The sequence below is a fragment of the Mytilus edulis genome, chromosome 1 (assembly GCF_963676685.1).
Source record: "Mytilus edulis chromosome 1, xbMytEdul2.2, whole genome shotgun sequence".
Taxonomy (NCBI): domain Eukaryota; kingdom Metazoa; phylum Mollusca; class Bivalvia; order Mytilida; family Mytilidae; genus Mytilus; species Mytilus edulis.
In genome coordinates, this window is record NC_092344.1 from 23,991,070 (window position 1) to 24,016,069 (window position 25,000).

At 39.4% G+C, this 25,000-nt stretch overlaps 1 protein-coding gene across 3 annotated transcripts in view; it reads left to right on the forward strand.

The window, feature by feature from the left end:
• Positions 1–25,000, forward strand: part of LOC139528498 (uncharacterized) — a 403,824-nt gene that overhangs the window by 378,170 nt on the left and 654 nt on the right. For all 3 annotated transcript variants that reach the window (XM_071324531.1, XM_071324516.1, XM_071324524.1), the window contains exons 5-6: positions 16,138–18,772; positions 20,693–20,732. In XM_071324531.1, coding sequence (XP_071180632.1) covers positions 16,138–18,177 — 2,040 coding nt within the window. In that variant the 3' untranslated portion in view covers positions 18,178–18,772; positions 20,693–20,732. The remainder of the gene's footprint in view (positions 1–16,137; positions 18,773–20,692; positions 20,733–25,000) is intronic.

Sequence of the window (25,000 nt, forward strand, 5' to 3'; positions counted from 1 at the left end):
ACCAAAACATTTCTTAAAACAACAAATATGTTTAGATTGAAGTACACATTGATATAATGTAAACAAAACAAAGATTTTCGTACCGTGTCAGAAGAAAAATCGATCACGACCCCTTGGTTAGTACCTATATCCGCTGTACCGATGATACAAGGAGACACCAGCGAGTGGGCAAGTGTTGAAACAAAGAATGATGATACAGTAATAAGGTGGACACAGTAATGACAAAGTTAATGCTTTTTATTCTATTTTTTGTTAAAGAGACGAAAAAGAGGAACAAAATGCGAAAGACGGGCGTCACCCCATTCATCTCGGTTGGAAAATAAAAATATTAAATACCCTAAATTGGAAAAAGTGTGGCAAAGTGTGATTTTCAGTGTTTTTCCCCCCTTTTAACTCAATAACTGTATCGTCTACGTAAAATCCGTTGCCATTACCGAAAAGGATCAAAATAAGTACCACAAAGGTAAAATCTAATTGGACGAAAAATTAAATCTAAAACACTTCATCAGGAATCAACCCCTTATATCTCAGAAATCGTTAACGCTACTCCAAATCTGTTGACATACTAGTACTAATGTTTCAGAATTTTATTAGCAATTAAAAAAATCTTTATTAAAATAAGTTGAAAATAAACAATCTGTATATGCCAATATGTGCTCATTGTTGAATACCGTATGGTGACCTATAGTCATTAGTTTCTGTGTAATTTGGTCTGTTGTGGAGAGTTGTCTCATTAGCAAAGATACCACTTTTTCATTTTTTATAATTTCCCACATAGCCATTTCGCATTTTGTGGGCACTACGTCGACTAAGCTTGCAGTCTTCGAAATTGGGTATTTTCTCACATAATTGGCGTTTTCTATGGAAAAAAGATTGGTTCAAAGACAAATTAAAAGTCCTATCACACATATTTCCGACTTGGTATGGTTGTAGAGGAGTTGCGACTCAATGAAATCGGTCTACTCCTTTAGTAGCACAGATTATATGATATACTAGATGTAATATCATTGTACATATTCAATACTACATTATACATCTTACCATTTACAGATTAATATTATTCAATAACATTTTATAAAACAAACCATCTCGCCATAGTATGCATCAGTAGATAATTGTATAGCTATTGTTATGAAATATTTTTGAAACAGACTGTGATTTCAATGGTGTCTTTTGCAATAAATAGAAATAAGCAGCTGTGGTATGAGAGCCACTGAGACAACTCTCCATCCAAGTCATAATTTGTAAGAGGAAACAATTATAGGTCATAGTACGACCTTCAACACGGAGCCTATGCTTAAACCGAATAGCAAGTTATAAAAGGCTCTTATTTGTTATCATTTTCTCCACAGCCGGAGATTTCTTCAACTAGATCCTGTATCAACTGATTTTAATCTTCAACCGAAATGTTTGAAACGTTGATTTTGTTAAATTGCTTTGTCTCATTTTCCCTATCAATTGCACTTTCGCTAGCGATAGACACATATTTGAGCCGGGTTAATAATTTACAGAAGCAGATCGGAATCAGTTATGACGTAGACAGTAATCATTCTAATCGTAATCATGTTCATTGACCATAACGACGATGAAAGCACATCATATAATGACGTTTCGACATCATATAATGAAGTAAACCTAACCACATAATATAAGATTACAAGCACATAATATAATGACACAACCACATCATATAAAGATGTTTGCACGTAATATAAGGGAAACTGCACATCATATAAGGATATGTACACACCATATAAGGATCTTTGCACATCATATAAGTATATTTGCACATCATATAAGGATCTTTGCACATAATATAAGTACATTTGCACATCATGTAATAATGTTTGCACATCATATAAGAATGTTTGCACATCATATAAGAATGTTTGCACATCATATAAGTATATTTGCACATCATATAAGTATATTTGCACATCATATGAGTATGTATGCACATCATATAAGTATGTTTGCACATACTATAATGATGTTTGCACATCAAATAAGGATATTGGCACATCATATAAGGATATTTGCACATCATATAAAGGTGTTTGCACATCATATAATGACAAGTGCACATAATATAATGACAAGTGCACATCATATAAAGGTAAAAACACAGCATATAAAGGTAAATGCACATCATATAAAGGTAAATGCACATCATATAATGAAAATGGTCATAGCAAGACAGTTTTGGCGTTCCATAATCCAGGCTAAAAATAAAGCGTATGTTCTAAATAACTCAGGTACGGACCTGCGAATTCGCGGGTATGATCTAGTCTCGATAACGACCTTCATAACCTATCAATATTTTAAGCTTATTTTGACTCCTTATTAATGCTCTTTTGACTTAATGTATCATTCTGAAATTGAAGATTTAAAAAAAAATCAACTAGAAGTTACACCCTCAAAAAGTTTATGTATTCAATCGATGCGAATTCCAGAGAAAGAAATCAGGATACTGTTCTTTCATGTGATGTCCAATTTGATAAAAATGCCTTTTCTTAAACTAATTTATTTTGTAATTAAAACAATTATTTGATACATTTCGTGCTTTTTATTTCTAACTAAGAATTATCAAAACCAGAGCTGTGTTTCTTTTTTTTAAAATGAATTCTCCACTTTTGAGAAATTTACATTGTTAACCGCTTACATTAATTCAACTATTTGCCTCTGTTAATTTTATACATTATATTTTCAGAATATATGACTGTTCATTTCATTTTGTATTGGTTCGATTCGTTCCAATTTTCTTCTTTACAGGTATCCCTCTCTCCATTTAGTTTTTATTATTTGGTGAAAACAACTTCACAAATACTGTAAAACAACTTATTTTCGCGGATACTTTATTTCGCGTTTTACCCTTTCTTGACCACTTCGCGGCTATTTAATTTCGCGATTTTCTGATTTACTTGATACAGTTTAATAAGAAAAGATCCAAGGTTTACATATTCGCGACGATTTATATTCGCGTTTTTTTTCTACTCGCGAAAGTCGCGAAAATAAATCGCTCGCGAAAATAAGTTGGTTTACAGTATATAATATGATATATGACTCGTCTAAACAACAACCCAATAATGTTAGATCTGTTAATTTGCTTTCGCAAATTTTAGGTTCTTCCCTCGCCGGGATTCGAACCCATGCTACTGTGATATCGTGACACCAAATCGCCTGCACTGCAGCCATCCCGCTAGACCACACGACCACTTGGGCTCTCAAAATAAAGAGCTTTCGGTGGGCATGTATTACCTTTCCACGTCAGTTTTAATCTAGCGGCGTACTACAGTACATGATATATAAGGCATGAAGATGTACTGCAGTGCAGGCGATTTGGTGTCACGATATCACAGTAGCATGGGTTCGAATCCCGGCGAGGGAAGAACCAAAAATTTGCGAAAGCAAATTTACAGATCTAACATTGTTGGGTTGATGTTTAGACGAGTTGTATATACATTATGTACACAGCCATGAATCACCATCATTGATGGCGATCCGATGGATACATCTGTTGTAGGGTTGTCACTGACTCAGACGTACTTATGATATTATGATATATGATATATTCATATAACAAAAGACACATTTAGAACTCTTGACTGGTTCGGTTCAAGACATTTGAAAACTTTGGAATTTTAAATCGAACTTAAATCAAAATTCCCCCAAAACTAATATTTGAAAACGTTAAAAAAAAATGAATTAAAAGGTGTTACACGCATTGAAATTGCTTTATTTTACATGTTTAATGAAAACAAATCTTCAGAAATACATCATATAAAATACTGATAAAATTGAGAATGGAATATAATATGCATATAATAAAAGACACTTTTAAAACTCTTGATTTGCCTTATTCGGTCTTATTCAAAACAGAGTTACGACCATCACAAATTTACGTTACGACCATCCTCAATATTTTAGTTTTTTTAGTGACGACCATCATGCTTGAATTTTTGAATGACTATTTTACGAAAATTGGAATGTTTTAATGCATCAAATTTGGTTTTAATATCACCGGACTGCCGAATAGTATGTACAAGACAAGCGGTTTGGTTCAAATGAACCTTTTAGTGCACGAAATTCGGAAAAGAAAAACTTATCCCTAGAGTTGTCTCCCATCTCCGGATGGTCGTAACTTTTAGTTACGACCATCCGCTTACCACCAGTGACTTAAGTGTCCATTGATTTGTAAAATTAGTATCCCTCTGCTATCACCAATTCAGGGTTCAATTGTATCTTTTCATATTGATTTATATGATGGTAAACAATTTGAAGTTTCAATTGTTTTAGTCTTCCAAACAATTTATATCTATAAATTTTTGAAATAATTTTCATTGAACTTTCAGACTTCATCATCGTCTTTTGAACAGCTTTGATTGATATACATTCATTCCCCAAGACTTAGTTTCGTCATTGCGATTTATAACCTGCGACATATATGATTAGATTCCTTACCAATATACGTCCTCTTTTTTTTTTTGTAAATTAACAAAAATGTTATTTGGTTCATTGCAACTTTTTTTGAAATTTTCTTCTATGACTGAAAAATAAAATCCCTAAAATCAGCTAATTTGAAAATTCAAATTTTGATTTTGTTTATCTAATTTAACTACTACCCCTTGATATCTTTTTTTAATTTAAAGTAATAAGCCGTGATTTCCGCAGATATAATAAGAACTAGAGCTTTTAAGGACTACCCTAACCTTAGTCCTCTTGAGTTTTAAAATACTTTGGAAATCCATCTAGTAGCATTATTAACACATATATGTAACAGAATGTACATAATTGTTACCATTTCAGAAATACACACAATTTCAAAATGATTCACATAAAATCCAATTCAAATGATTCGAGGGCTAGAAAAAATCGGCAAAATATATTACCCCAATTAATTGTAAATACGCTAATCAACATTGTCATGTAACTGGCACAAACTAAAACTTCTACATCTGTTCTGATATCACCTGTGTGATCTTCAGTAAGCGTGTGTGGTTGTATCTGCCTTATGTGTTGTGATATAGCAAAAAACTATTATTTTAAGCTACATTTGTTTAATAATTCAGCCCTTCGTTAGCCAATATTAAATGTATCCCTTTTGAAACCAGGGTTCTGTTGTTCAACTTGTCGTTAGTGCTTACGCGTCGTTAAAATTTGTTAATCATTCGATTAAATTTAATCATATGATAAGTGTGTTGTTCAACTTGTCGTTAATTTTAACGCTGCGTTAAAAAGGCTAAATCTGTCGTTAAACTTAATCCACCTCTTTGAGGTGTATCAAATTTTAATCATATGATTAAAGCATCCAAGATGGCTGCAGTACCAATGCAAAAAGAAGCTTATCCTCGAAATATGAGATGTTTAAGATATATTAAGCTCCTGGAAAGTGATTTCAGCAATGAAAGAGCTTTAATAGTTGAAAGAAACACAATAAATTTGCTAGCAGTTGAGTTGACACATAAATTGGAAAGAGATGTGACAAGATGGGGCGAAGGATCGGAAGCAATCATTAATTGGTCATTTGATAACAGAATAAAACTGCACATTTCGGCAGATTTCCGTTTGTATTTTACCGCTCAGTGACGGTATTGATATGCAACGACGGCCACATTATTGTGCGGAATCATTCAATAAAGTATTACGCAAAATAGCTTTATAAATAATAAATGTTACCATAGCATTAATGTACAGGCCATAGGTGATTTTGGAAGCAAGTCTTTGCTAATTTCCCCATTTTTCAAAGTTCAAATAATAGCACATTCTCTGGTAGCGCCCTTGACCTACCAGTTTACGCAGGTAAATTCTAACGGGTCAATTCGTCCTTCAGATAGCTCGGACCTTACGGGTTTTATCTTTACACGAGAGTTTTTAAACATTATTTATTTCCAATTTATTATTAAAACTTATGTTTGACGAGGACCCAAATCATGGACGGATCCAGCCATTTGGGGGAAATGGGGGAGGGGTCCAATAGTGCCTAAGTTAAAAGGGTTGTTCCAACTATATATGTCTCCTTTCAAAGGCTGTGATTGTAAAATAAAAAGGGGTACCTCCTCCTGAACCTCCACTCCAATTATTTATTATGAAAATGTTCTACTGCAAGTGTTTTATGTTATTGATTTAGTAAAAAAAAGAATGAGTCAATGATATGTCTCATATTTCTCAACTGACGTGTAATATAAAAATGCACGCACCTGTTAGGCAGCAACCATTTGATTTTCTGTGCAAACTTTTTTTTTCGCTTTTGGCGAAGAACAATCTACTTTTTTAGCGACAAACCGAAAACATTTTTTTTCTTTCAATTTTAGCATTACATATAGTGACAGCTGAGGGTCCAAAACAAATTATTTTTTCACCAAAACCTGGAAAACAAACTTTTTTTTTCAAAAAAAACCCATAGCCCTCCCTAGAAAATCAAATGGTTGCTGCCTTATCAAGAATCTGGAGTATCTCATTTGATTTTTCGAGTGTCAGAGATATTTCAAAAGAAGCAACTCACCCCCGTTCGGAAAGAGGAGAATTTCAGTTTCTAGTGCTGGTCATTCAAATGGATCATTACAAAACATAATATTATGTTTGATTTATTTAACACTCAACTATATCATGTATATGCTTCTCCGGTTTAATAGTACGAGTAAGACATGATAAAGTATAAATTGCGTCAATATTAACAATAAAGGGCATGCAAAAATCCAAAAGAGAAAATTACATGGAGAATTTTATATATTCACCATTTGTTATATTATGATCGTGTTCTTAGCGACACGTACATTTAGGTCATAAATTAATTTCATTTAATGGAATCAAATGTTTATCTTCTAATGGGTGCAATAGGGGTTCATCGGCTATTTGAGCAAAGATTTCTTGACATGTAGCGGATAAAAAAACTCGTGGTTAAAATTCCTAGGGCAGACAAGGTACAGTGACTTATACTTCATGTATATTTTGAACACGGAGAGGGTGCCCCTGGCATATCATTGTGACAGTCATTTTGTTTAGTTTTTTTTGTTACCTTATCTGACTTCGGACTAAGACTTCTGTTAGCTGAGTTTTACTATGCGTAATTTATGTTGTTCTTTATTCTACATTGGTTAGAGGTAAAGGTGGAGGGTTGAGATTTCTCAAAACTTATTTAACCCACGCATTTATGCGCCTGTCTCAAGTCAGGAGCCTCTGGCCTTTGTTAATATTGAATGTTTTATATGGGGTTGGGGCTCCCCTGTCCGTTAATTTTTCCATCCGTCCGTCTTTCCGTCCCCATTATGGTATATACTTATTCCACATAACTCCTCATACAGTTTGAAATCTAGGAAGTTTTAACTTAACTGTCTATTTGTACATATATCCTAGGTGTGCATGTGGTCAGGGCTTTGATTTTTATTAATATTTGCTCTTTTGGGAGATAGTTGAACTTGTCATTATTGGAGTATATGCTTAAATAAAAAATGCATATCATTTCCGGATGGATAACTCCTCCCACAGTTTGAATGATAGGAAGTCTTCAGTTTTATGACTATTTAAACAAATATACTGAAGATGTGCATGTGGAATAGTAGACAATAAGAACATACTATGCATAGATGTGAAACTATGATTCAGGTTATTTTCTAGGAGTTACGCCCCTTTGAACTTATTTGCCTCAATGTACTACTGCAACAGTTTGTCACCAACAACAGAATTTCATTAAACCTTTTAATTTATAAGGACATACTATGTAGACGTGCATATCGACAGGAAATTACGATTTATGTTTTTTCTTATACAATTTTTAAGGTGTTTTGATTTAGAATTAAATTTACATCTGCGGGGGCACAACAATATCTCAAATAAAGTCTCATATTTACTTTGTTATAATACAGTTACCTCAGAATGGAGTGTGTGTGTGTGTGGGGGGGGGGGGGGGAGCAACACTTTGTCTAGATTAATCTTTAGATCATTTATAATATGTTTTGGAGTTAAGTGTGACGTCCATTTTCACTGGACTAGTACACAATTTTATTTAGGGGTCAGCTGAACCCCGCCTCTGGGTGCTGGATTTTCTCGCTGCGTTGAAGAAACGGTGTTGGTGGCCTTCGGCTGTTTTATGTTCTTTGGTCCGGTTGATGATTCTTTGACATATTCCCCATTTCCATTCTCAATTTTATCAACTTGATGATCAGTCTAAGACAAGCAAACTATGAAATATTATTGTGTGATCTCATGTGTTTGATATTAATTATTTGCGTATTTTTCTGCTGAAACGCGTTTAATAAATATATTGGAGAGGTGTTTATAACTTCTGACAGGTTTTAACGAATATATTGTTATTTTAGGGTAGATAAGAATTAACTGAACGTCTACTTGCAAACACTTCATGCATACATGTATCAAACATCAATTAAAAGAATGTATTTCAAACAAGAAGCTGTCACAGTAATTTTTGCCAAAAAAAAAGAAACATAAACATAATCCATAGTTATTTTATTTATAGTAGGCAGCCATCTTTGTTGGTTAGTTGTACAATATCATCCAATTGTAAAAGAGACCACACAAAAGGGACCAAATAAGCATCTGCTACTTGTATACAATCGGCTATTTGCATGTGCCTGTAATTGTTTTACCGCGATTTGTCATATCTAGGCCTTTAAAATTTATAGCTTATTCAACGTTATGAGTTTTTCTCGTTGTTGGATGACGTACGGTGACCTATAATTCGTTAACTTCTGCACCATTTTGTCTCCGAAAGGGAGTTGTCTCGCTGACATTCATACTACATATATGTATATCTTCTTGTCTTTATATTTACTAGTATGCACCCTATCCCACATGATTATCGGATATACCCAAAATATATCCTTCTGTCGGATTGCTTTCATTGATCTTTATTATTATTTCTATCGGGATTTTTTTGTGACAGCGTATTGTCAAATAATGTCACGAAAAAGTTTGACGGACTGTGCATTATGCCATTACACTTACACAATTGCATATTTTATAATTTTCCCTCTGTAACTCCTTGTGCCGTAGGAATTACAATCGATCTCAGTTCTGTTAAATAAAGTGCGATCTACACCATCCGTAAAAAGTATCTTACATGTGTAGTACCTCAGGGTCATTGGTGGTGCTCCACATTGGAGGCAGATCCGGAAGACGAGAGAGCCTCGTTTCGGATCTGCCGGCAGTCGAAAACCTAGAAGCAGAAGCCAAAGCACGCTGATTCTAGCCGATTACCACATCCGCAGATTAACCACTGTAAACTTGCAAGATAGCCAGGGTAAGTTTTGAGAAAGCTTACATTGGCGCTGCGAGCATTCGTTTTCGAACAAATTCACTCGGGGAGTTGAATTCTACATCGAAATTGCAAATTTCAAGGGGCCAAAACAGCACCTCCATTTTGTTTTTAGGGATCCCTGACAGGTCACCTATTTTCAGTTTTCGCTAACCATAGCTTTGCTAGGTTAGTTTTATCGGGAGGGAAAAGTTAAAGCACCGGGAAGGGAACCTTGTGTGGCTAAGTTTCAGTCACCGTTTGTTATTTTTGAGGGATTTTTTCATACTTGGCCGTTTGCGGAGCCCTTGTAGGAACAAGTGTGAACCCCTTACTCGTTCTGCAAAACCCTTGTAGGGAATTTTGTAAACCCCAATCCAGTTCCGCCGCGTATTGCACTCAATTGACCTACGCAGCTCAACTTCCATTTGCAACCATAATTTGCAAATCTTCCGGTTGTAAACAGAAAGAAGAAATTGTAAGTGTCAAATTAAAGCAACAAAAACACATTGCACATACATACACCTGCCATTGTATATACACTCCTCTGGGGTCAACTTATAAGCTTGATCCCCAGTTACAAAAAGTTGTTATATTAAAACCATACAAAACAGTCAAATATTATAAATACCCCTTTCCAGTGGATACCCCTGCCAAATCCCTAAACTAAACCTAAATTGTTTATTGTTTATTTATTGTGTTCCCATTCAAGTGTAACCATGGCTAGAGTCCACATAAACTCTGCCACTTTTGAGGAATTGTTATCAATTCCAGGGGTAGGGGCTAAAATTGCCGCAAAAATTTGGGAATTGAGGGAGGATAAAGGAATTCTGGAGTTTGAGGACCTACGGGAGGTTCCTTATATGAGAATAACTGAGGCAGCTCTAGAATCTATGGATTTTAGTACCTCCCTGCCACCCAACAGGGGGTCTAATAAATTTTGCAAAGAGGAGATAGGGCATCAGGAGAAGGTGCAAAGGATTGATAGCCTCATACAGGCCAGGGGTAGGGGGCAAACGGAGTATTCCAGTCAATCAGTAGAAACACCCAGAGCCAGGGAGTCCGTGTCCACATCCCCATCCCAACACATCAATTTCCAAGATGGTGGGGAACTTAACCGGGGTTTCAGGGAAGACATGGGGACCCACCAGGACCGATGGGACAGGCACATGGGTGCTTATGGGGGTCCAAGAGATTACAAGTATGAAGGGGAAACACCTCGGTCTAGATATAACAATGCCGGAGATACAGGAAGGGGAAGAGGGGGTTTTCAAAACCAGTATATTGATAATGAGGGTCCAAGGCTCAGAGATGCCCAGCCGGAGAGCGAGGCTCCGGCATCAAGGCACGCCAGTAGCATGGGGTACCCAACAGGGTCAGGGGAACCCAGACGGGGATATGGGGACCAGAGAAGCTCTCGTCGGGATGCATATGACCACCAGGGGAACATGGGAGGGTAAGATAACCAAAGACAGAGGGGGTCTATGGGGGTTAGACCTCCCATACTACAAAAGAGCTTAAAGTATGATGGGAAAACTAATTGGCAGGCTTTCTATGCCAAATTTTCCCGATTATGCCAGGTTAGTGGGTGGTCTTCAGGGGAGTGCAAGGATCAATTGTGCTGGTCCCTTGATGGGAAACCCAGTGAGTTTTATGCCTTGCTCGTGGAAAGAAGGCATGACTTGTCTTATGAAGACTTGGTGAGTAAGTTGGCCAAACGATTTGGGTTCAATGAGTTGCCAGAAACAGCCCAAGTCCAATTTAACATTGCCAGGCAGGGTGGGGATGAAACCTTAGAGGACTGGGCCGACAGGGTCCAATCACTCGCCACAAAAGCCTTCCGTCACCTTCCTGAAGATCACATGTACCAGCAAGCCATCATGAGATTGTGTCAGGGGGCCTCAGATAAGGAGGGGGGAATGTTGGCCTCCAATGCCAAACCAAAGAGTATTGAGGAGGCAGTGGATAAAATTCGTTGGCACCAACATAACCACCAAGCCATATATGGCCGTAGTGCCCGAAAAGAAGTAAAAAGTGTAACTCCCGAGATCAGAGGCAGGGGTGGGGATCACTATACTGTCTGTTCCACATCAGGACCAGTCTCCAATAATGCTCCTTCCACAATTATCCCCAAAGAACATTCTCCTAAAGATGTCCAGGATTTGAAGGACCAATTCATGCCTTCAAGGGGGAGGTAAGTGGGACTCTGGGCAATATCATGTCTGAAATACAGAAGCTATCTTTTGCTGTCCGCAATAATGCTAGGCCCCCATCCAGAAGCCCCTCTCCTCGTGCCGGTGGTTGTTTCCATTGCGGGGAGGCAGGCCATTTTAAAAGGGAATGCCCAAAGTTTCAAAGGTCTAATTCTCCTCGACCTGGGGGGAAAAAGGTAACCTTCCAGGACAACAAGGGTCCGTTAAACTCCAACGGATCGACTCAAGAGGTCTGAGTCTGGCCCCTAAACCACGGAGTATAAAGGACCTCGTGATAAGCCATAACCCACCTTACTTAACTAAGGAGGGTACTATCAGTCAAATAGAAATGATACCGGAGGAAATAATCTCCCCACTTGTGCAGGAATGCCTAGAGGAACCGTCCCATCCCGAGGAACTAGGGGTCATTAAATCACTACCTCCTGTCCCACCAGACCCCACGTCCACCAAGGAGAAAGACATAGCTCAAACAGCAAAACTAATAGAGGGGTCTAAGAGGGAACCCATCAATCTCATAGTCCCGGACATGTCTGAATCGGGGTCACAAGACGAAGAGTCGGGGGAGGAAGGGGAACAAACACTGTGTGATAGCTCAAACAGTGATGGGGAGGGGGACTTGGTGACAGAGGGGGAAAAAGAAATGATAACCATAAGTCAGTTAACGGGGGGTACTATGTATCGGGTGCCTGTGGTAGTCCAGGGTCACAGGGTCGCCGCTGTTGTAGACACAGCAGCTCAGGTTACCCTAATATCCGAGGAAACGTACAAAAGTTTAAAGGAGCCACCTCCTATTCTTAAGGAAGTGGTGATGAACACTGCAGGAAAGGGCCTACAAATGAATGGGTTTGTTGCTGGGCCTTTTTATATTAAGTTGGGGAACCAAGAATTCACATGGGATATATATGTAGCACCAATTGGAGATCAGATGCTTTTGGGAATAGACTTCTTAAGGAAGCAGGGCATATCGCTTGACTTGCATAGGAATCAATTGTCCATTCACGGGGAGGTCATCCAAATGTCATGGGGTCAGGCCAGTTCATTGCCCCAAACAACTGAGGTACGGGCGGGAAAGAATCACACAGTCCCAGCCAATTCAGTTCAAAGAGTCATGGGAGTGTTGGCCAAACCCATGGGTCGAGAATACATCATTGAGGCAAAGGCTGAGGGCTGTTTGCTCATACCCAGAACCTTACATGATGTAGGTCAAGATCCGGTGTTGTGTCTGATAAACCTCACCGATAGTCCCCTGGTGATCTCAAAAGGGGAGATACTAGCCCAAGCTCAGGAAGTCGACATGGGGGAACCCCCGGGCCCTAAAGTGTGCAAGATGGGGGTTGCTGGAGATGTTAAGGAAAAATTGTTGCCCCAACACTTACAAGAGATGTTCACTAGGTCCTGTGAGGATTTGTCTAAGGGGGAGGAGGAGACCTTGTGTTCCCTGTTACAGGAATTTCAGGATGTCTTTGCCAGCAGTGACTTAGACCTGGGCCATTTCTCGGCCTTGGAACATGGCATTGACACCGGGAATCACCCCCCCCCCATTAAACAGCGAATGCGGCGCACCCCCTTAGGTTTTGCCCAAGAAGAGGAGGCTCATTTGGAAAAAATGTTACAATCTGGGGTAATTCAGCCATCCGTATCGGAGTGGGCTTCTGCCCCAGTCCTCATACGGAAAAGGGATGGTAGCGTTAGGTTGTGCGTGGACTATAGGAGGGTCAATGGGGCCTGTTCCCGCCAAATCTTTGCACTCCCCTTAGTAGAAGAGTGCCTAGACACCCTAGCAGGAAATGTGTGGTACTCCAAGTTGGATGCCAATTCGGCGTATTGGCAAGTCAAAATAAAAGAGGAGGACCGGCCAAAAACGGCTTTTATCACCAAATATGGGCTGTTTGAGTTTGCACGCATGGCTTTCGGGCTATGCAATGCCCCAGCCACATACGCCCGGGTCATAAGCCTTGTACTCCGGGGGTTAACATGGCGGGTAGTGTTGGCTTTTTTGGATGACATATTAGTCTTGGGAAGGGATTTTGGGGACCACTTGGCAAACCTGAGGGTGGTATTTGAAAGGTTTAGGACGTACGGGCTCAAACTAAAACCCAGGAAGTGTGATTTATTTAGGAAAAAGGTAGAATTTTTAGGGAGTGTGGTAGGTCCCGAAGGGATGGAAATTGGGCCGGGATATGTAAAAGAAGTAAAAAACTGGCCAAAACCCCGGAACTCAAAGGAAGTAGAACGGTTTTTGGGATTTGCAAACTATCACAGGGCCTTTATAAAAGACTATACTAATATAGCCTTACCCCTTCAAGCCTTAACCGGAAAACGCCCCTATTTCTGGGGAAACGAGCAACAACAGTCTTTCGATAGACTCAGGGAGGCCATGGTGTCAGCCCCTGTTCTGTCATTACCCAATGCCACTGATCCCTTTATCTTAGACACGGATGCTTCCGACAAGGCTATTGGGGCAGAATTATTGCAGGTCCAGGGGGGACAGGAACGGGCCACATCCTATGCTAGCTTTACCCTTACCCCAGAACAGCAGAAATATTGTACTACCCGAAAGGAGCTGTTAGCCATTGTCAGGTTCACCAGGCTATTCAGACATTACTTGCTTGGGCGGAGGTTTACGGTTCGAACAGATCATAGTACCCTCACTTGGTTAACGAATTTCAAGGAACCCCAGGGACAATTAGCCCGGTGGCTGGAAGAAATCAGTCAGTTTGATATGGAAATCAAACACCGGCCAGGGGCTAAACATCCTAATGCAGACGCTTTGTCTCGATTGCCTCAATATGGACCGTGTCCCGAGTTTCAAGTAGACAGGGTTCTAGCAAATTTGCCCTGTGGGGGATGTACCTACTGTGCCCGAGCTCAACAAAATTGGGGACTGTTCACAGAAAATGTTGATGACACCATACCCTTGGCAAAGAGACCCTATGGTAGTACACAACCCAAAGACGCACGAGAACCAGTGGTGCAAATATCCCGGGTGTCTGTGTCAAAGAGGGGGGACGAATTAGCCATATGGTCAGAGGGGGAAGGTGACATCTGGGTGCAGGAAGTAGGAGGGGACCTAGGGGTTAACTTGGGCTACAGTCAGGAAGAGTTAAAAGAAAACCAAAGTAAGGACCCAGACTTAAAATGGGTGGTTCAATGGAGGAAAACAAAAGGGGAACCCTCTGAGGAGGAAATCTTCCTCAGCGGTCCCGCCCCCAAGTACTACTGGTTAAATCGGGAATTATTTGTCCTTAGTGGGGATGGTGTATTGTACAGGAAGGGGGTGAAAGGAGAGGCAGATAGGGTGGTCATTCCCCAAGTATCAAGGAAGGAACTCATGGAGTTGTGTCACGATATTCCTGCAGCGGGCCACCAAGGGGGGGGGACCGAACCTGCCAAAGGATCAAGCCAAGGTATTATTGGAGAGGGATGAAGAAAGAGATTGAACAGTATGTAGCAAGTTGTGCTTTGTGTAGCCAAAACAAAAAGCCTACTCGCCCAAACCGTCACCCTATGGTGAAACATCATGCCGGGGCACCAATGGAAAGGGTTCATCTAGATTTTGTGGGGCCCCTCCCAAAAACAGAACGAGAAAATGAACATATCCTCATGATGATCGATCAGTTTACCAAATGGGTGGAATGTGTCCCTCTCCCCGCCCAGGGCGCAGAACTAACAGCCCGTACAGCAGTGAATGAGTTCTTCTCCCGTTTCGGGAGCCCCTTTCAGGTATTCACTGATCAGGGGAGGAACTTTGAATCCCATCTGTTTAAAGCCATGTGTGACCTGCTTCAAATACACAAAAGTAGAACCACCCCATACCGCCCCTCCTCCAATGGTCAAGTAGAGCGTTGCAATCGAACGCTGATGGCTTCAGTGCGGTGCTTTGTGGGAAAAAATCAAAAGTCCTGGGATCTATTCCTTCCGCAATTAGCTGGTGCGTTCCGTGCTTCAGTCAGTAGAAGCACCGGGTTTACTCCTAATCATCTCATGTTGGGCAGAGAAGTCAATCAACCTGCTGAGTTGATGTTCAGGGGGCCACAGGGGGAGGAAATTCAGGATAGAGAAAAATATGTTTCAGACTTAGAGGAGGCCATCCAAGGGGCACACGAGCTGGCCAGGGCCAATCTAAAAACGGCACAAGAACGCCTCAAAAGGGATTACGATCTCAAGGTGGTAGTCAAAAGGTTTAAGGTGGGGGATCTAGTGTACCAATTGGACACGGCCACCATCAAGGGAAAATGTCGGAAACTGACACCATCTTGGAAGGGCCCTGGGGTGGTGGTGGAAAGTCTCACTCCATATCTTTACAGGGTCAAAATGAAAACAGCAATGGTGGTGGCCCATCATGACCGGATTAAGTTGTGTAAAGATAGGGAGGTCCCAAATTGGTGTAAAAAACTACAAGCCCAAGTTTTAAGTAGAAATTGGAAGGAAATAGAGGAGTTGGAACCCAAGGGAAAAAGGGGAAAAAACATTTATTGCTCATGCCGGGGACCAGATGATGGGGGTCTCATGATTAGATGTGACGAGTGCAGGGAATGGTTCCATGGACGATGCGTGGACATCACTCCTGAGGAGGCGGACAGAATGGACGCCTATCAGTGTCCTGGATGTTCGGTCTCCACAGAGGTGCACGTGTCCAGGATCTCCCTGCACTCTAAGGTAAATCTATTTCAGATGAATAACAACACAAACAGTATTGACAAAACAGGGGATGGAAGCCAGCCACCTTCTCCAGAGCAGGCCTCCGTCACAGAGGTGACGGAGGAACTGGTAGTGTGTGTGTCGGAGGAGGAGCTGAGGCAGCTGGACCCTGAGGTCCAGGGGAGCCCAGGGGCTGCCTTAGAGGTATGTGGGGGGTCCGAAGGGGGGTCTGAAGGGGTTGAGGGGAAGGGGGAGGTAAAGAAGACCAAGAAGAAGAGGAAGTCGAGGAGCAACAAGAAGAGCAGAGCTGCCAAGAAGAAGGCCACGGCAGCAACCTCACCTCTCCTGACAACCTCACCTCAGGGGGTGGCTCAGGGTCAGGAGTTGTGTCGGGGCCAGTCTGGCTCCCCAGCTTCCGGTGAGGTGGCAACACCTCACTATGGAGTTCAGGGTGAAGCAGTTGGTACTGGACTGTCTTGTCCAGTTTCTGGCTGTGAAACCCGGGGACCAGGCCTGGAAGGGCACATTCTCGCAGAGCACGTGGCCGAGGTGTTCCGTGACCTGGTAGTCTCCGAACCAGGGTTAGCCCGGGTGCGTCTCACATCGCTGAGCACACTCTTCAGGGCCCTGGGGGGGGATGCTGTTGGGGACCCCATCCATTGGGTGATAAGCCAGCTGGAGACTGTGGGGCTGACTCCAGAGGACTTGACCGCTGAGTGGGGAGCCATGGCAGCAGTGTGCCAATTGGCGCGGTGGGAGGTTCCGCGAACCTTTACACTGTCGCCAATAAACTCACCTGCAGTCCTTATGCATTGGAGGGCGCAGGTGGAGTTGATGGCTTTACTACAGGAACATCAGCGTCAGGCCTTTCTGGGGAAGGTTAACCTAAGCTCCAGTGAGCCGTCCCAGGCGAGCTCCTCTAGTGAGCAGGGGAGTCCACCAGCCAAGGCAGGAGTTTTTAGCAGGCTGGGGGCTCCGGTTTGCACACAGGGGACTCCCAGGCCCATGGGGCAGGTTGGGGCGTTCAGTTCCACGGGGCCCTCTCCCAGGTCCATTCCCTCCCTCATGTCCCTCCCCACCCGGCCTGTACCCTCCCTCATGTCTCTTCCACGTCCTGGTCCCAGCAGGTCACTTCCATGTCTAGGGTCAAGAGGCTCATCCTCATCTGTGGGGGCACAGGGATCAAAGTACCCGGGGAATCCCTCAGGGAGTAGGGGAGTGGAGTCTCAATTGTGCAGGGATCTTCCGGAGGCATTTGACAGCCATATGCATCTGGATAGGTCCCTGACCAAGATGGGGCTGCCTCCTCGGACATCTCTGGGTGATTTCCTAAGGGTGCGGTTGGACCCTGTCCCTGTGGATCCAGTCAAGCTGGCTGGAGGGGTTGCAGTTTTCTGCGACCCGAAGACTTGGCCCAGTGTGCCTTTGAGGCTGGAGCCAGGGTGGGTTGGAGCAGTGGGAATCCACCCAAAGAGTGCTGGACAGTTTGAGGACGCCGTTCAGCACCGGTTCCACCAACTGGTGTCGCACCCAAGTGTGTCCGCCCTTGGAGAGGTGGGAGTGGATTACACTGTGGAGGAGAAACTACACGCCCGGCAGATATCGACCTTGCGATGGGCACTCCAGTCCTGCCGCTTTGACCAACCTGTGGTCTTGCACATTCGGGGTGGCAGACTGGATAGGGTTCACGCCCGAGCCCATCGCGAGGTCTTAGAGGTTCTGAAGAGTGTGGTAGTTAATCCGCTGCAGTTAATTCATCTCCACTGTTTCCAGGGGGGGATTGCTCAGGTGCGGGAGTGGCAAGACTCATACCGCAACGCTTATTTTGGGTTTGGTATGGGTGTCAGGTCCTTTAACTCTGAGCAGAAGGAGGCCTTGAGGTCGGTGCCCCCATACAGGATTCTCTTGGAGAGTGATGCCCCTTACTTCCCCCCACCAAATGCACGGCATGGCCACCCTCATTACCTTTATGAGGTGGCAAAGGTGGTGGGGACAGTGAGGGCAGAATCACCGAGGGAAATTGTACGGGTGGCCCACCTCAATGGTAGCCGTCTGTACGGAGTTAACCCGTAGGTGGGCAACTCCCAACATGTAAATAGCAACAGAAAGGCCCGTTGGCCAGTTACAATTGTTAGATAAATTAGTTATAGCCAGTTGGCTTCCAGTAAATGAATTTACAGCCCGTTGGCTCCTAAATTAACCATAGTTATAGCCAGTTGGCTCTTAGTAATGAATTTGAGGGCTCGTTGGCCAAAAGGGGAGGATGTATATATGCGTAATCCTGGGGTGTGTGTCATGGGGATCCCGAGGGTGAGGGGAATGGGGGGGGGGGGGGGGGGTGACCAACTGTAGTTCAGTCTCCATAGGGCATGGGTGGGGGCGGGTTTACTGTGTTTCTGATCCTGTTTTTGGTATATTCCCTACTGATTTCCCTAGCATGATCTTTTGTTTTTACCCGGGGGTTACTCCTTTTGTACAAAGTTGGGGGGAGTGTAGTACCTCAGGGTCATTGGTGGTGCTCCACATTGGAGGCAGATCCGGAAGACGAGAGAGCCTCGTTTCGGATCTGCCGGCAGTCGAAAACCTAGAAGCAGAAGCCAAAGCACGCTGATTCTAGCCGATTACCACATCCGCAGATTAACCACTGTAAACTTGCAAGATAGCCAGGGTAAGTTTTGAGAAAGCTTACACATGTTAACTTGGCTTGCCATACTTGATGAAATGCGGACGTGAAAGAAAGCACTCTTCATCAACCCGTCAATGGGGGTGTTATTTCGTCATTTAGCATATGAAGAAGGTTGTACTAAATCAACAACATAACTGACAGGATTTTTAAAGAAATTATTATGATCTGGATATGTGGAAAACGGGGGTAAAATTATGAAAATCACGGCCATTGAACCGGATGAGGACCGAAGACAATTCAGATCACTGACATTATTTCTGGATCTTTCTGAGTTTACAGAACAACCAAATGTTGCATGATAAATATATTTCAAGTGAAATGCAAATTTTGATTATTACAAAATGTACCCATCACCATTTCATGGTAAACAGGGACCAAACAAATTGGCAATGCTGAAGATTCTCAGGGCATTACTTGACTTTTCACTGAAACTATTGTTTCATTTAAGAACATTTCATTATAAACTGGAAACAAAACTAAAATACGAATATGATTCCATAAAAAATATGAACATGTTATAAGAGATTTATTCAATAATTATTGGTACCCAAAAACTGTTTAAAAGAAGAATGTTATGATTTAATGCAAACAGGGAAGTTAAAGAGGCCCTGATTTACAATGCATTGTGGGAAACACTTGCTAACTACCCAAACTTAATCATATGATTAAAAATTAATCGCATGATTAGTAAATACAATGATTAAAATAAGTTGAACAACGAAATTTAATCATTGCATTTACTAATCATCCGATTAACTTTTAACGACTGATTAGAATTAATCATATGATTAGTTTAATCACAAGTTGAACAACAGACCCCTGATGACTTATGATGAGGTGCATGCAGAAGTTGCTGAGCGGAGCTAGGCAAAACAGATTATGGACCCTTTTTTGCAGAAAAGTTATCTTTTTCGATGTAAGATGGTTGATTTTTAAGTGAAGTATGCATAATTGAGTGTTTTTCTTTATATCAAATCAAAAAAAACCAAAACTGAATGAATAATATAAAAAAATTTGCAATTCTCCCCAATGAAAAGAAATATAAATTACAAAAAGGTCAAGAACTATCTGCCCTGATATTTTCAGATTAATCAGAATATTATTATTATATTATTTTGAATATTATAATAAACTGTAAACAGCAATTATGTTTAGCAAAGTAAGATTTACAAACAGGTCAACGTGAATGAAATGGTCAATTGACCCCCTGAGGAGTAATTTTCCTTTGCAGTCAATTTTTAACAATTTTCCACAGAAACTACTAGGCCAAGTTCATTATAGATAGAGATAATTGTAAGCAGCTAGAATGTTCAGTAAAGTAAGATGTACAAATACTTCACCATCATCAAAACACAATTTTGTGATGAATCCATCTGCGTCCTTTGTTTAATATTCACATAGACCAAGGTGACCGACACAGGCTCTTTAGAGCCTCTAGTTATTCTATATGTCGCTTGATCTGTTTTGTTTTTAATTTGAAACTACGTATTTTAAAAAATCGAAATAAATGCATGTATTTAATATTAATCACAATTGACCTAATAAATAGCAACATTTCCACATTGACAGATATTGAAATATATTTTGTAATAAGGAAAAAATTGGGGTAAATCTAGCTTTTTTGTTTAAAACAGATGACCAATATGAGCTTGTAATAAGTACAAATAGCTATCCAAACTACGAAAAAGTCATTGTGATCGGTTCTGAACGACTATTTACAATTTTATGTACCGTGTTCGGAATCAATTTCTGGTGACCAAGTTTACTCAAATGGATAGTCTTTAAATCTGTTTTTTTTTTATCTGTGTTTGTTATTTTTTTTAATGCACTTCAAACAAACATTATTGGGTGTTTGCAGTTTCCTGATAGAAAATAAGTTCGGTTCATCGTTCTTTTTTTTAGCTCGCAGTAGCGGATGAGGTATACAGTCCAGGACAACCAGGTATTGTTTTAGAAGTTAAATGATATTGAAACATAAACACCGTATGTCTAATTTTTTTTATTGAAAATACTAAAATAATAACTGAATTGACCAGTTAACCATGTTAACGCTTGAAAACTTAACTGATCATTTATCTATAAGTATTACACTGTGTGCCTATACTCAATATTGATTGATCAAGAATACAAATGAATTAGATAAGATGGGAACAATTATTATGGAAGGTTAATTTGTAAAATGTCATTTCTTAATTTGTAACATGTATTTTTTCAATCCATTACATGAATTTCTACATTTCTTAATTTGCGAAATGTAAATTCTTAATGTGTAAACACAATTTAATTTGTTCAGGTATTTTCGTCATTCGTTACATGAATTTTTAAACTTTTTAATTTGTGAACTTTGTATGAGTCACGTTTGATGAGATCGCCTCTGTATAATTGTTACCGCTGCCAGCCTAGAGAAGTTCCGTTTTTAAAGAAAACAAAATACAAGTTCCAAAGCAACATGTTACAAATTAAGAAGTGTGACTAGTCTAGGAGTTTACAAGACTAGAATGAAATAGTTTCACAATATTACACACGAGGTCGCTGTGGAGCCATGTCAACTCGTACCTTCGCAAACTCGTGCTCAATATTTAACAACTCTTATTTCTACCAACTCGCATCCAATTTATTACAGTTTATATCCATTGATTTAAAAGTTGTTATATTCTTTTCTATAATATAAAACAAAAACCAATCAAATGCAACTGCATCGATTTGTAATCTGATGCAATTGATTTTGAAATTAGAATTATAGAAAGTTACCCATTGTACTGGTTTATAATTAGGGGACATGTATACAAAACAAATTATCGGTCAAACAATTTCGTATAATCACTTTCTTCTATAGGCGAATGATTTACTGAGATATTTCTGATTAAAACTTATATTCTAATTAGTGATCATGAGTCAATTTGGCGGAAGGAGTGGGAGGTTCCTGGGACACCTAATTAGTGGACACAAGGCACGAACATACGAAAATAGATGAGAATCGGGTTGTTATAAGAAAAAATAAATATAGACGAGTGTATGAAAATCCAGATTCTAGAATCAGTACTGCACTTTGAACACCACATTCCATTGAGTTTTCCTAATTGACTTTCTAAAAACTAAGATTGGGTGAAAAACAGGGCAAAATATATATATATTTTTTTTCAAAATTTAAACCATGGCTCGTATTTGTTATAATATATAAATAACTGTTTAAAACGTTTGGACTACATGTATGTTTAATGCTTGTACTTCAAAAAGATAAGAGAAAACATCCTATGAATCTTTTTCCACTGATCTTTGTGTTAAACACGTGTTCACGGCGATTTTTCTATTTAGTTTTTGTATAAAAGCCTTTTGTATCGTTAACATCGATTGATTGGTTGTTAGTGTTTTAATGCCACTTCTAAGCGCCGCTGTTTGGCTATTTCGTGTCGGGTAGTTTTTTTAGTGGAGGAAGACGGAGTGGCAGGAGAAAACCATAGATCTTCGATAGGGAAATTGACAACCCATAAATTTATGAAGCGATAAAGTCAAAAAAAAGAATTAAATATATTAAAATAAATACAATCGTCCAGTAGGTTTAAAATATATATGTTAGTTAACACTGTTTCATCAAATATTTATATATGATGTCCAAAAAACATGTCAATAAAAACCGGAGACAGCATTTTTTTTGTCAGCCCACAATTATATAAGAAATTAAGCCAAATCTATCAATATTCAATTTTTATTTGTTATTTACCGTTCTATTACTGGTCGATTTTTGTTTAGAAAGTACATTTGCACCACCTGCTATCTTCAAGAATTAAGTTGGTGAAGCATGTACCTTTTAGGGTCGTGTCAAAATGTGTTGACGACGAGCTAGTACGTTCTGTTTACTCTAGATTCGTCTTATACAGTGTCCGGTATATAGAGCTGATTGTTTAAGACACTTGAACTTGTAAACTTTAGACGATTCTTATTTGAAAACCAATTGCAGCAGATTACCAATAAATGCAGTTGCACTTAAAGTTATGTGTATTTTTATATTCAAGAAAAGAATTTAACAAACTAATGGATACAAATCAAAAAATATTGTGTGCGAGTTGGTAGAAATACGCATGTGTAACTATTGGGTACCAGTTTGTGAAGGTACGAGTTGACATGACTCCACAGCGTCCTCAGGTTGATTATTGTTAAACTTTTTCATTCTAGACTTGTAAAACTTCTAGTCTTGTCAAACTTCTTGATTTGTAACATGTTGATTTGTACCTTATTAAGAAACAGAACTTCTCATTGCCTGACAGCGGTAACAATTATACAGACGCGATCTCACCCGTGACTCAAACAAAGTTACTACATTTCACAAATGAAGATATCTAGAAATTGGTTTCATTTAACTTGAGGTATATTGTCTCAGGAAACCTTACCTCACTGTTATTTTAACAGGGCCGTAACTACATTGAGGCAAATCCCTATTTTTTTTCGGGATCAATTTTTCTTATTTATTTGTCTCTTGTTCATGGATTTCCCCTCTGTATTCTGTTAGTTTTGTATTCCTTTTGTAATCTAGTAATTTTGTTAGGAACTTGGTCATGAGTTAAAAACAACAACAGCAGCAACAGACCTTCCTGTTTTGCTTTATCATGCACATTGGTCTTTTGATGTTGTCCCTAGAAACTTTAAGTTTTACACTGAATTTATACATTTTGCTTAGAGAACAAAATATTGTCAAATAATTATTAAAACAAAATTTGCATTTTCAGATTATGAAAGGGTCTTTGGAACGCACAGAAAACATGATTTTGCATCATTTGTTTTATAGCTTTTGGGCCATCAGTGGCTCCAAAACCCTTCAATTTTTTTCTCGCTCCTCTCGGCGAAATATGTTTGCCATTACTTTCAAAAGAGGCTAATTACAACCAAACTTTAATACTATTTTTGTATGCAATACATGTATATGCAGTTGGGAATATAAATGATTCATTTCTGCAGAGAATGATGACTAATTTTGATTAAAAAAAATCATATTGACTTGACTATACATGTTTTATTTGAAAATTTGTATTTTTTTGAATATCATAAATATAGTTGTGAAAATGAATAACCAGTCCCTTGCTTTAATGAAAATAAAAAATCTTGCTTCAATAATGCAGAAAATGAATAATCTGTCCTCTTACAAAAATAAATAAGAGCTCAGAAACAAGTCCTCTTGTCCCTTCTCTCCCCTCCGAATAGCAAATGATCCATCCCTTAACAGCTTTAGAGCAATACATTTATACTCAAGTGTTAAAAAAAACAAATTATTATATGTACTAATTAAAGATATGAAATCTTCCTCATAAAAAAATTAATAAATTTAGAAATTCATATTACGAATGAATAAAATACGTAAACAAATTAAAAAATTGTGTTAACACTTTAAGAATTTACATTTAACACATCAAGAAATGTAGAAAAAGATGTAACAGATGGAAAGAATACATGTTACAAATTAAGAAATTACATTTTTCGATTTGAGAAATTGCATTTCACAAATTAAGAATTGTATAATTATGGCGGATATTCCCTTTAATAAATTATTAGTATAACAACAATTTTAGCGTAGCTCTATATTTACAGTACAACATCTCACTAGCCTACTCTATTTTCTTCCCCCTTATCAAGTTAGTAGAACTTGTCGATCTACTCGTTGTTTCATTTAAATCTCCCTCTTGTAGCCTTCATGTGTGTTTGATTCCTAGGTTGAATAGATAAACAAAAAAATTACTACCTGATGACAAATGATTATAAAAAAAACAAGTGTACTTAAATACGGGACATTTTACTTATCAATATCACAAATATGTCTATCCAATGCAAGTTTGTTCTCTGATATCTTTTTATAGCTGAAATGATTTTTCACTTGGTTTATCAGTAGTCATATTCTCGTATAGTAGATAGGGTGTCCTACTCCATCTTTGATTTTGAAAAAAGTAGATATCAATTGGTCTAAATCTTCAAATAAATGTGCAAATATCGAGAGTAGTACGTAATTTATGTTAAGGTCTTTTCATTTTGATATAGAAAATTACGTGCTTTATTATATTTACGGCTGGTGAGTGTTTTGAAAAAATCAGATTATTTTTTTTACAACCTGGGTTTAAGAAACGAAGTGGGTCTGTTATTCTACGATAGTCACAGAGCAGGAGTAAGCTACAAAAAAACAATGCTATGAAATAACAATAATCGTTTAAACGATCACATGTGTTC